Raw genomic sequence first — 12074 nt, 5'->3', positions numbered from 1 at the left:
ACTTTCATCAAAACCAATTGCTTTAATATGAATTTGCTAAAACAAAATCTTATTTACAGGGACTCGTCTGCTAGCTCAATACGTAGTGGCAGTTCCTATGCAAGGAGAAAATGGGAGGAAGATGTCAAGAAAAACAGTTTGAATGAAGGTCCTACATCCTTAAACACAAGTTATCAAAGAAGGTGTGGGATTTTCTCTTGTCTTTTTTTGATCAAATGAGATTTCAGATTGGGAAAAAAAAAATCTTTTCTGAATCCTTAATTTGAACCTTGATAAAATAGTGTTCATAGTAATTGCAAAGTATGTACTTAAGCCATACTATTTTTACCAGCTTAGAGCATTAGATCAAATGCTACATAGGTTGCTCTGAAAGTAATGCCTCCTATTTATTTCCATGAAAATTACAGCAGTTACAAAGAGCACAATAATATTCGATAGAGCAAATTATCAGCTACAAAACATTATTTTTTAGGGTAGCCACCACCATTAGCTGTACATTTTTGCCAGTGATGAACAAGAGCCTGCATGCCGTGCTCATAAAAATTTGCTCCAGCAGAGGTGATCAGTGTTGCTGTTGCCACTGCTGAAATGCACCACCCACTGCCTCACTGTGCTCACTTCCACTGCTTGGTCTCCATAAACATTCAGAAGCGTTGATGAGTGTCAATGGATGCCATTTTTCCTGCATGGAGGAATTCAGTGCCATATCTTTGCTTCATACGCACTTCCATCTCAGATGCCATTGTTTCAGACTGCCCCTCTGCTGCCATCAGTCACACAGCAACAACATGGAATGGAATGGGGTGGGAAGGTTCCACCTCTCTTTCCATACCACCAACATCTGCCATTAATGTCATGGGCCAGCGGAATAAAATAGTAGGTATTACTTTTGGAGCAGCCCTCGTATACAGAGTTATATGCTTTCTTTTTCCTATTTTTTATTTTGAGGTTCTTTCGACTCTTTCCAGTTTTTATTAGTAGCCAGAGATAACAGTTTTAACTGCTGGAGCAGAAGTAATTCTCCCTCATATCTGAAAAGAGAAGTGTTGAATTCTGTTTTTACATGAAGATGTCGGAGGTCTTGCACTGCTGTCCGTAGCAGTAGATCATAGGCACGCCTACTTTGAGTTCTACCATCATAGAGTGTGTATGTAAAACTAAAACTGAATGGTGACTGATAGGAAAATAATTTCCAGTTGTACATGGTTCCTGTCTCACAGAATTATATTGGAAGAGGTCATATCCAGCAATTATATACATGATTAACTTTACTCCACTATATAGTTTCAGTGGCAGATATTTAAGTGAAATTCATTTATTTTAATGAAGTGATCAATAAATATCTAAACAAGTAGATCAAAAAGGTGAGTTTGACATTTGGGTAGCTAAGTTTTGTACTTGTATGTGCTGGTGATGTAAGTGGTGACAGATGCTTAAGTTCTTTTTTTCAGTTGTACCATTTTTAGTGGCATGCAGTCTATTTCATACAGCCTAGTGCATCTTCTGTCTTTGTTAACCTCTAATCTTAAAACAAAAAGTTTTCTTAACTGAGTTCAGGAAAACTGTTGCACAGATTTCATGTTCTGGATGGGAAGTATTAACAGTTTGGTTTAAGAAAACAGTCTTTGCATGTTAGTCTTTATCAGTATTAATGTTTCAGACTTCAAATGCAATGTGCTCATCACTTTGATATGATATGTAGTGCTTTCACTGTAGATTTTCTTAGTTTTTCTTGTACAGTTTTTCTTTCCTTTTTCATTTTAGACTTTTCTGCAATAGAAGAAAGATCAGTAGAAGAATGACAAATAGCCATCTTTCCTTAAGCCTTTTGTACTTAGTAATGTGATGTTCTGTCTTAACTGTCTTAACTTGTAGAGTTAACATGTGAAAATATCCTACTTCATAATGCAAAATACGTTCAGCCAGAACTAATGGATAAAGATGTGGAAACCGCTGCCATCTTTAAAACTAGAAGAGAAGGGGAAAAGCATAAGTGGGAGATCAATTAAGAGTTTTGTTCTTTGCTTGTTTGTTTTTTAAAAAAAGCACATTTAAACTTTTTGAAATTGTTAGAGGAGTGGTATTGATGACATATTTTTTTCTAACAAGCTGTGAAAAATTCTGTGTTTTCAATTTAAAATGGAACACTGGGGACTCTGTGTCAGTATTTCAGTAGATGCAGTCAAGACAGTAACACCTAAACCAGTGAAATGTCATTCTTCATCTTCTCTTCCTGTGGAGAAATGGTTAGGTCTGTTGCCTTCATAGGCCATAAGTTAAAAGTCATATTCCATGAAATAATGAAGAGAAACGCTTTGGAAAAATGCTTCCTTTGCCCCAGAAAGACTCAACTGGGACACAGAGTGGTCAGGCAGGAGTTTAATGAATTATTCACAGCTTTGTGATATTTTTTGAACAAAGAAAGATAAGTAATACAAATGCACGAATTGTAAATATCTCTCCTTCAGTGGCTCCTTTGGTAGAAGACAAGATGATTTGATTAGTTCTAATGTTCCAAGTACTGCATCAACAGTTACCTCTTCTGCTGGTCTTCAGAAAACACTGCCTGCCAGCGCAAACACTACTACAAAGAGTACAACGGGTTCAACTTCAGCAGGTGTACAAAGCAGGTAGTGCCACCAGTGTACTTTTTATTGTTGTTTTTTTTTTGTCAGGTCTACTGTGTGCTTATGTACGTGCATGCTTTCTTGTTTAGTAGATCCTGGGGCTCTGGATTTTTTCACTTTCCTGTTGAATTTCTTTTATTTTTACACAATTTGGCTCAAATTGTGAATGGCTTTCTACTGTAAAGTGACAGCCATGTTGATCTAAAAGAATAAATCCAATATGAGAAGTGTGAAGAGTTCGATTGTTTTGAACTTTTCATTTCCTAATTAAATCAATTTAATAGCTCAAGTTGAGCTTTCACCGTAGAGACATTTCTCAGATTGCTTTTTTAAAAAATCCATCCCTCAATTTACATGTTATTAGTTGTTTAGTAAAGTGCTTTCATTGTTTAGCTGTTTCCTTTTCTCTTTTTTTGTGTTGCTACTTGTTATGCTGTAGTACCTCAAATCGTTTGTGGGCTGAGGATAGTACTGAGAAAGAAAAGGACAGTGTTCCTACAGCAGTGACGGTTCCTGTTGCACCATCTGTTGTAAATGCTGCGGCCACTACCACAGCCATGACTACAGCTACTTCTGGCACTGTGTCCTCAACATCAGAGGTCAGGGAGAGACGGAGGTGTGTAAAGGTCCTACGAGTAATGTTGCTCTTGTACAAAAGTAATCTTATTTTCTTATTTAAAGGAATGTGTTGCTTACCTCAATTGGGGATAGTACAATATGAAAAGCGGTGAGTGGTGTTTGCTTGCTGTTCATTGAAACAACTAGCAGCATGCCTCAGTTTATCTGAGAACTTAGTACTGGTGGATCTCATCCGTGAAACTTCAAAGTTCAATTCTGTTTATTTTTTACTGTCTTTGGGTTCTCTTTTGATATTCAGTAATTATTTATTTGCATTTTTTGTTAATAGATTACATGGATTTTCTTAAAAATACCCATAATGGAACTACATTAAAAACACTGAATAAAAAAAAAGAAAAATAGTAATTTCTTACTTTGAGTACATTGCTGCTTTTTGAGCTGCTGTGCCAAAGGCAGTATGCTGACAAGTTACTGTGTGGTATTTTTTTTACCACTTATGCCTGACACTATTGAGTAAAGAGTATTTAACTTCATTCATTTCATTCCATCATTTAGGATCTTTTCCATGTGAAACATAATGTACAGATGTGTTTTCTTCTCCACCGTGATTCAGGAAGTGCCCACAGGTGCCACAACCATTTTAAATAAAGCCATAAGGCAACAAAGTACATCAGTTTCAAAAAACAGTTCCAATTTTAAAACGCAAATGCTATTTCAGTAGCAGATGAGCTAGAAAAGCACGAAAGTGTAGAACTAAGGCTTTCACTGTCTCGTTTGCTCTCACTTAGTGTATGTATACTAATGCGCGTATGCTACATACATCTTACATACCTGCAGTCGGCCTGAAGTTCTCTGCTTTTAATCTGATTAATCAGTGCTGATTGTATAATATACCACTGTAGGTGTATTTTTGATGGCATATTAAAATACCCATTAAATCTCAAAAAAATCAGCAAAATTTGGATATTTACTGTGTGCATGTCATACCCTAAGTATGTGCACATGCATATCTATCTGTATATATACAGATACATATATCTCTCTGTGTGTATGTGTATCTATGTATGTTTATATGCACATGAGTAAGTTGTGTCTATTTATGAAATATTATATGCTAAATATTTTCTTAAGAAATGAAGTTGGTGAATTCATATCTGTAGCATGAAAGAACGTTATTTGGAAAGTATGTTTGAAGTAGCATTTCAAATAATATTTGAGAAGCAAACACATTATGAACTGATTTTAGTAATGGAATATGTAATGAAGCATATTTTTGAATGTACTGAAGAAGTTACATTCTTTATTGAATTTTCAGGATTGCTTCAGAGAAACAGCAAGGAGAATGACAAATGTAAATCTGTAAAATCTTTATTTTTTGAATAACACTGCATGACTGACCTGTGAATCATACATATGGAGAGCCAGTTTCAAGTGTGCACATGACAAATATTGAGTTTTTATTTTCTTTCAATGAGTTTTAAAGTTTTTCATTTCTTGGAGGATAGGAGTATGTACACCAATTACTACTGAGTAATTTGCAGTAATTTGCAAGCTCTAAATGTTATACCTACTCCGCAACCAGAACTGTCTTAGGTAGGTTGATACTTGTGGCTAAATTATATATTGACTAACTGTAAACTAGAGCCAGTGTAAATGAGATACACGTGACCAGTTGTATTTCAGGTTAGCTAAAGCACTCTTTCCATAGATTAATCTTCTAAGCGTCAATAGGTGATAGCTTCTCAAACAAAGTATTTGAATCAATAGCCAGTTTTTAAATAAAGAATTGCAGAAAGTAGTATATAGACAATCAGAAAATAGTATAGAATCTGAGTCTACAGTTTTTAACATAGTTAAAATTGATGATCTAAAGAAGCTCAGAGAGGTTTTGCCCAGGATCTGTCTTTTGGATTGTCTAATGCATGGATGATTCATGCGAAGACATGGTAGTCACTTCCTCAGGAATTTTTAATCTCAGAAGCAATAGATTGTTTCATTAGATTTTCTGCCTTAGGAATACATTAGTTTTTTCTAAAGCCTTAACGTTATGTTAAAGGTTTACATGTGCATGCACACACAGACATATACTTTGTGTGCAAATGTGTAACTGGCTGAGGTTTATGAGGTCTTCTCCCCAATGTTAGTTGACTAAAGAAGTTACATTTAGATAAAAATAAATCTAAATTAAGTAGGAAAGCATATGTATTCTAATTGAGTTTTAAGGTTGCAATCTTGATGAACAAGTGCTATGGATGAAATGCCTAAAATGTAATTCATCTCATACAGTCAAAGGTTCTCTCAAACTGCTTTGTTTTTGTCATGCCATCTTGTATTTTTCTGACCATCTGATGAATTTGTCTAAAAATTATAGTTTGCCAACTTGTTTGTACTTAATTCTTTAGATCATACCTCACTCCAGTACGGGATGAAGAGTCAGAGTCCCAAAGAAAAGCCAGATCCAGGCAAGCAAGACAGTCCAGAAGATCTACGCAGGTACAATTTTATTACAGCTTCTACATTTATGGAAACATAAAACTCTGAAAGTACAGTGAAGTTTTAGTTTCCCACTAAATTTCAAATAACCAATTTGTCTTCCAAACATAAATGACTTGTCCCCAATGAATATGTTCTATTTCCCTGCTTCTCCTGAAAGCTTGAGGAGTCCTTACTGTGTTTTGAAGGTAACTTTTTCTAATTAGCAAAGACAAACTTAATGCAAGCTTGAAAGCAGAGAAGCAGCCACTGAAAAGTTTTTGTTTGCATTATGTTATAGTGGCTTACTCAAGCAGCTGTTTCTGATGTTATGTAGAGTAACTTTTAATTTTTCAAAAACTAACAGCTTCTGTCTCAGGATTTTACTGGAGTACTGTAGTTACATTTCCTTAAGTTTCAAAGGCTCCTGTATATGGACTGTCGAAGATAACGTGATCAAGTTGACCAAACATATAGATAACTGGTAGTATCAGTGGCGTAGAAAAACTACATTCAGCCTGGTTTCTGTGGACACAGAAGAATACTGGGAAGAGTTACTACTAATCTGAAATCTAACACTCATGGCTCATATTTGCCAGAACTACTTCATACTGAATTACAACCAGTGCAAACTTTGCACAGAAAAGGATGTCACGGTAGCAAAAGAGATGATGTCTTAAGACTACTTGGACGCTCTGTGAATATTGGAGCAATTATCAGCTACTGTCCTCTATCAGATGTGTCTACCCGTCTCTCCTTTGTTCTGCTGTGAAGTAGTCCTTAGATAAAACAGAACAATGAAATCCTCCATATGGTATCCTGATCTGCATTAAGGCCAAATCTATAACTATGATTTGCTGTTATTACTTTCAGGCCTTTTTAATTTTAAACCCCTCAAATATCTCTGGTAACTCTTCCTGTTGAGAGATGCATGTTTGGACATGTTTGTTTGTTTTTTAACCTCTTGATATAAATTCAGTGCCTTCAAAGATTGTCAAACCACGGGCGACTCTGGATCTTTGCAGGGGAAAAAATGCAAGGAACTGCCATATTAGAGCATTATCAGCATAAAAAGCAATCAAATAACTAATGAAATACAAAGTTGGCTTTGGAGAATAGGTCAGGAGTGTTTTCATGCTGTTTGAGAACAGTGTCTCAATGAGATGTGTGAGGTGAAAATTACCGTACAGAGAAGTTTTCTTTAACTAGGAAATCATTGGCTCTCTGAGCTCGTTTGAAAATTAGTTTTTAGCTGCAGAATAGCAAGGAAATAAGAAACAAGTTACATCTTTCTCAAGTGCTATCGGTGTATTTCTTTGATGTGCTTTTAAGCTTAAAAATCCACTTCCACTGAGTGAATTTGTAAATCATCAGTATTTCTGAAAAAAGTTAAAGTCTTGTATTTTCAGACTTTCCAAAATATTTGTTATGCTTATGATGATATTGAAGGGATCTAGTGGATACTTCAGGGGTTTCTGCATGATTTTCTACTTGATACTTATGTGCTAATTCAACTAAAAAGGAGTTATTGAAGACTCTGGTAGATCACACTAGGGCAAACACTTGCTGTTAATCAAAAAGTGCAGATATCATTTCCAGGATTCAAGAGAAACATTTATAAGTAAAATATGTAGATAATATAATTAATTTTCTTAAGCAGAATTTTGTATGTAAATAATATATTTATATAATGTGGTGATCTACTTTTGCACAAATTAAGTTACATACTGTACTATTTGCTGTTTTCACAGGGTGTAACACTGACAGATCTTCAAGAAGCTGAAAAAACTATAGGAAGAAGTCGTTCCACACGAACCAGAGAACAAGAAAATGAAGAGAAAGAAAAGGAAGAGAAAGAAAAGCAAGACAAAGAAAAACAAGAAGAAAAGAAAGAATCTGAAACTAAAGATGATGATTATAGACAAAGATATTCCCGAACTGTTGAAGAGGTATTTTCATGATGAATCTCATTAGGTAGAGAAATTATATGAATCTTAACTACAACAATAATACTACAATTTTGATATTACCACGATTATTTGTTTTTATTAAAAGCTTTAATATCCTATAGTTTAGGTTTGTTTAATGTTTGTAAATTAATTTTGACCTTTTTTTGCTGAATAGCCATATCATCGCTATAGACCGACTTCAACTTCGACTTCTTCATCATCCACCTCTTCGCTCTCCACCTCCACTAGCTCTCTTTCAAGTTCAAGTCAGCTAAACAGACCAAACAGCCTTATAGGTATAACTTCTGCCTATTCTCGGAGTGGAACAAAAGAAAGTGAGAGAGGTAGGAGTGCTAACATTTGTGAAGGGTTTTTTTGTTATTGTTTTTGATTGCCAAAGGGCAGTTTATGTTTCTAAAGACTGTTCAAAATGGGGTGTGATTTATGGACCACTGGGTGATACACGTTGCTCCTACTTCTGTAAGAAATTCCAAAACTTGTATATAGAGAGGAGAAAAAGGACTTTCAGGACTTGGTGATGTTTTTCATCACCAATTTTGTTATGTGAGTCTGGGTTGATTTCTGCTTTCACTCAGCAACTGTAATAAAATACTACAAGTCAGAGTTTAAATATGTGCAGGTATTGAGGAGGAATTGTTCTTGATAATTTCTAAATAATTTGGGTTTTGTTTTAGTTCTATAATGTAGGAGTGGAGCAATGCTGTAATGCTTTCAGAAAACGAACTGTTTAATACACATCTGAAAACAAAGGAGAGAGAAAGGATACCTCTGGTGGTAGTGTGGTGTTAGTTAATAATACTTAACTGAACTATTCTTCTAAATATTTGACTGGCTTATAAAATCTTACACTAATGCTTGATTCAGAGATAGAAGGATGCTTTTATTTGATGTCACAGAGCTTTTGCCCAGAGTTTTTTTCAAATGTGAATAATCTGTTAAAATTCTTAAAAACACTATGCTCAGTTGTCAAAGGAGGAGGCTGTTGACACATGTTGTGATCTCCTGTTCTCTCTGGGGTGTGTCACTAATAACTTGGGAGAGATACTTTAACACAAGCTGTTGATTAGGTATGTAATTACTGACTGAAATTGATATTTTTGTTATAAAGAGGATCAGATCAAGTAATTTATTGATAAAATCTTCATGAACTATGTAGCAGTATTGCTATATTCTCCACATGGTATTTTCTGAAGAAGTTATTATGACTAAGCTTTATTGATAAGTTTTCTGATTTTTCCTCTCTGTCCTAAAATTAACTGAAATTTGGAATAAGATTTTTAGGTAATGCATATGCATACTTACTTCAGGCAATTTTTTCTGGACTGTTTTATGGAAAAGATTGTCGTGGCTAAATACCAGCTAGCTACAGCAGTTTTTTTTTTTCAAATTATGATTTTAGGAGGAGAAATACATTACTGTCTGAAAGACCAAAGGTAAAATCACCATTTATTTAATTAGGGAAGGTCTGTGTTCACCATGAATACTTATATTTACTTCATTTTTTACTTCTTGCTTCATGTTGAAGTTTTCATTTACCTCTGAAGAGCAGTTATGGTACAGTTAGATTAGTAGGGATGCATCAATCTGAACTCAACTCTATGGTTTATTTCTAATAAAAGAATAGCAAACTGAACAAACATCATAACAGGTAAATAACATCAATTTTGGCAAGTCTGTTTTATTTATTTATTTTCTCTTTGTGCAAGTTGCTTCTAAACATAAAGGGGATCAAGCACTCCTGAGGTATTATGCCTGCTTTAAACTGCAGTTGCATTTCATTTAAAGAAAAGGGAAATCTGTAACATAGAATTAATTTAATCTTGGAGTTCTAATCTTCCTTAGATGGGAAAATAAAGAGGACTGTGATGAAAAAGGGAATTTTAAGGAGAACTTAACAGACTTTTGAATTTTTTTTAAAATAAGGAATTTTGGATAAAAGCAAAAAATATTGTTTGAAAAATAGTGTGAGGAATAATCTCCTACTACTCCTTTGTACTTCCATACAACTACTGGCATAAATTTGAATTATTAGGTGAGAGATTTGAAAATTGCTTTTTGAAGTGTGTTACTGTTAAACTAAAACATTTTGTTTAGGTGGCTGAAGTAGAGTTAGTACTTTGCCATTGCTGTTCAACAGTTGGAACTGTATTTATTTAGAGCTGGGTTCTGATGAATTTCTATTACAGCAAACCCTGTTTATGGTAAGAAGCTCTACAGTGAACTTACTTCAGGTGCAAACATTACTCAGGTTCTCTTCAGCTGTGTCCAGCAACAGAACCGGGGGCAATAGGTGCAAAGTGGAACATAGGAAGCTCCATACAAACATCAGGCAAATTTTTCTTGAGGGTGACAGAGTGCTGGCATAGGCTGACCAGTGGGGTGTTGGAGTCTCCTTCTCTAGAGATATTCAAAACTCATCTGGATGCTTTTCTGTACAACCTGCTGTAGGGAACCTGATTTAGCTGGAGGTTGAACTAGATGATGTCCAGAGGTCCCTTCCAACTCCTGCTATTAGGTGATTGTGTGATTAACTGTAAACATCTTAGAGACTAAGAAATATTTCAGTAACTTTTCAGAAAATTGTGTTATACTTAAATGAACAAGAAGTTATTATTAACAGAAGGGGGCAAAAAAGAGGAAGAAAAAGAAGAAGATAAGTCACAGCCCAAATCTATACGGGAAAGGCGGCGACCAAGAGAAAAACGACGATCTACAGGAGTTTCATTTTGGACTCAAGATGTAAGTGAAAGACTGCTACTTCTGGTTTGTAGCCATGCATTCTAAGTTTCTCTCAGTTTTGAAGCTTTTAGGAACAAATTAAGTATGAAGTCTTAAGTTATGCTGAGAATGCTGAAGGATATTCTAGACTACTGTAATAATTCTAATGTTATTATTTTCTCTTGCATGCAAACCAAAGCAACGAGATTGAGATTCACTATCTAGAATGTTACAAATAGCTAAAAATTTGATCTGTGTTTACTAAAACCTGAATGAACTGTTGTAAGATCTGAAAGGGTATGGTCAGTTTTTCAGCAGATTCTCTTGCCCTTTCCTTTGTCATGGGATCCGTATTTTTGTAAAAGGAACATTTTTCTGTGCCAAATGCAAAATTCTGATTCCTTTCCTGTTAGTACTGAAAATAATTATTGTTTGAGAATTTTAATCTTATATCCCAGGTATGTTTTGTAGATTTTAGATAGGTAGAATTCTACCACTCATAGCTTTTGATACGAAAAATCTAGAATACATTAAGTTTTCATAAAGCTTTCAACAGCTTAACTATTTTTCCTCTCTCACCTCTTTCACCAGAGTGATGAAAATGAACAAGAGCACCAGTCTGATTCAGAAGAAGGAACAAATAAGAAAGAAGCTCAGGTAATTAAAAAATATATATTAACTTCTTAACAGATATATTATGACTGTAAAATTTCTATTGCAGTTGGATTCAATTAAAGCAATACATACTATCTGATTCATAACCTGATGTTGTGTTTCAGTGCCACTTTCTTTGCAGGTTTAATTTGGCTAATGTGGAATTAGTACCCAGAAAGTATTGGTGAAATTTCAGACATACATGTCAGGGACATGTTGCAGCAAGTAACTGGAGGAAATTTTTTGCTTCTAAATTGCAAATATCTTTGTTTCATCTGCTTTTTTATTTTCAGTGAAATGATGTCCTGTGACTATTGCACACTAATCTGAACCCTTTTACATTTAAATTTTGAAATTTAATTAAAAAGTGGTGTTGAAAATGTAATTGAGATGTAATATGAGAAAAACTGTTGAAGAGCACAGTTTTCTGCGCTGAAGAATTTCTGAGCATCCTAATTCAGTATTGTCAATTTTGTTAAAAAGGCAGTGGCAAGCAGTACAATAAGCTTGGTTTAATGGGAAAAATCCTTATAAACTGATTTGTGCATGAGAATAGGATAAAGAGAACTAAAAGGGAAGTACTGACTTAGTCTGTACAATTAAATGGTATAGCAGACTGTGTTTTTTTTTTTACCTAATCTCTGAAAGAATACTAGAGAATTAGGGTCATTATTTGAGTAATAAAACTCAAAAGGTATAACTGATTTCTCCCACCACTACTTGTTGTTAGATCTGTAATTATTCCATCTTCTACTCCGTAGAAATTCGTTTTGGTAGAATGTAATGCTTGTAGTAGAACTCTATAAAACCGCAATGAAATTTTGTAAAACGGGCCTATAATTGCAAGTGTGATCTGTGTTAAAAAGGATGAGCGTATAGGGGGGGAGTAGTGAAGAGTACAGAATTTGCTGCCTAATTCATGGCTCGTCTTAGAAGTGTAGCACAAAATCCGTTTCCAAATTGTAAGTGTTCCCACAGCCTGCATATACTTTTCCAAAAAGATATTGGCTGTTTGGTAATGTATTATCAGATCTGAGTTCATAGAGAGCTCTGA

At 34.7% G+C, this 12074-nt stretch overlaps 1 protein-coding gene across 10 annotated transcripts in view; it reads left to right on the top strand.

The window, feature by feature from the left end:
• The window catches only part of PPP1R12A (protein phosphatase 1 regulatory subunit 12A), a 123210-nt gene that overhangs the window by 89377 nt on the left and 21759 nt on the right, over positions 1-12074 (top strand). For 7 of the 10 annotated variants that reach the window (XM_010708460.4, XM_085221809.1, XM_085221819.1 and 4 more), the window contains 8 exons: positions 60-182; positions 2469-2630; positions 3067-3243; positions 5609-5699; positions 7430-7627; positions 7803-7971; positions 10269-10387; positions 10958-11023. In XM_010708460.4, the coding sequence (XP_010706762.2) occupies positions 60-182; positions 2469-2630; positions 3067-3243; positions 5609-5699; positions 7430-7627; positions 7803-7971; positions 10269-10387; positions 10958-11023 (1105 nt within the window). The remainder of the gene's footprint in view (positions 1-59; positions 183-2468; positions 2631-3066; positions 3244-5608; positions 5700-7429; positions 7628-7802; positions 7972-10268; positions 10388-10957; positions 11024-12074) is intronic. The other 3 variants (XM_085221820.1, XM_085221816.1, XM_085221818.1) reach the window with 2 other exon arrangements.

This window comes from Meleagris gallopavo, chromosome 1 (assembly GCF_905368555.1).
Source record: "Meleagris gallopavo chromosome 1, MGAL_WU_HG_1.1, whole genome shotgun sequence".
NCBI classification, from domain to species: domain Eukaryota; kingdom Metazoa; phylum Chordata; class Aves; order Galliformes; family Phasianidae; genus Meleagris; species Meleagris gallopavo.
The sequence above is the reverse complement of the archived record's forward strand: the minus strand, read 5'-3'. Positions and strand labels throughout refer to the sequence as shown.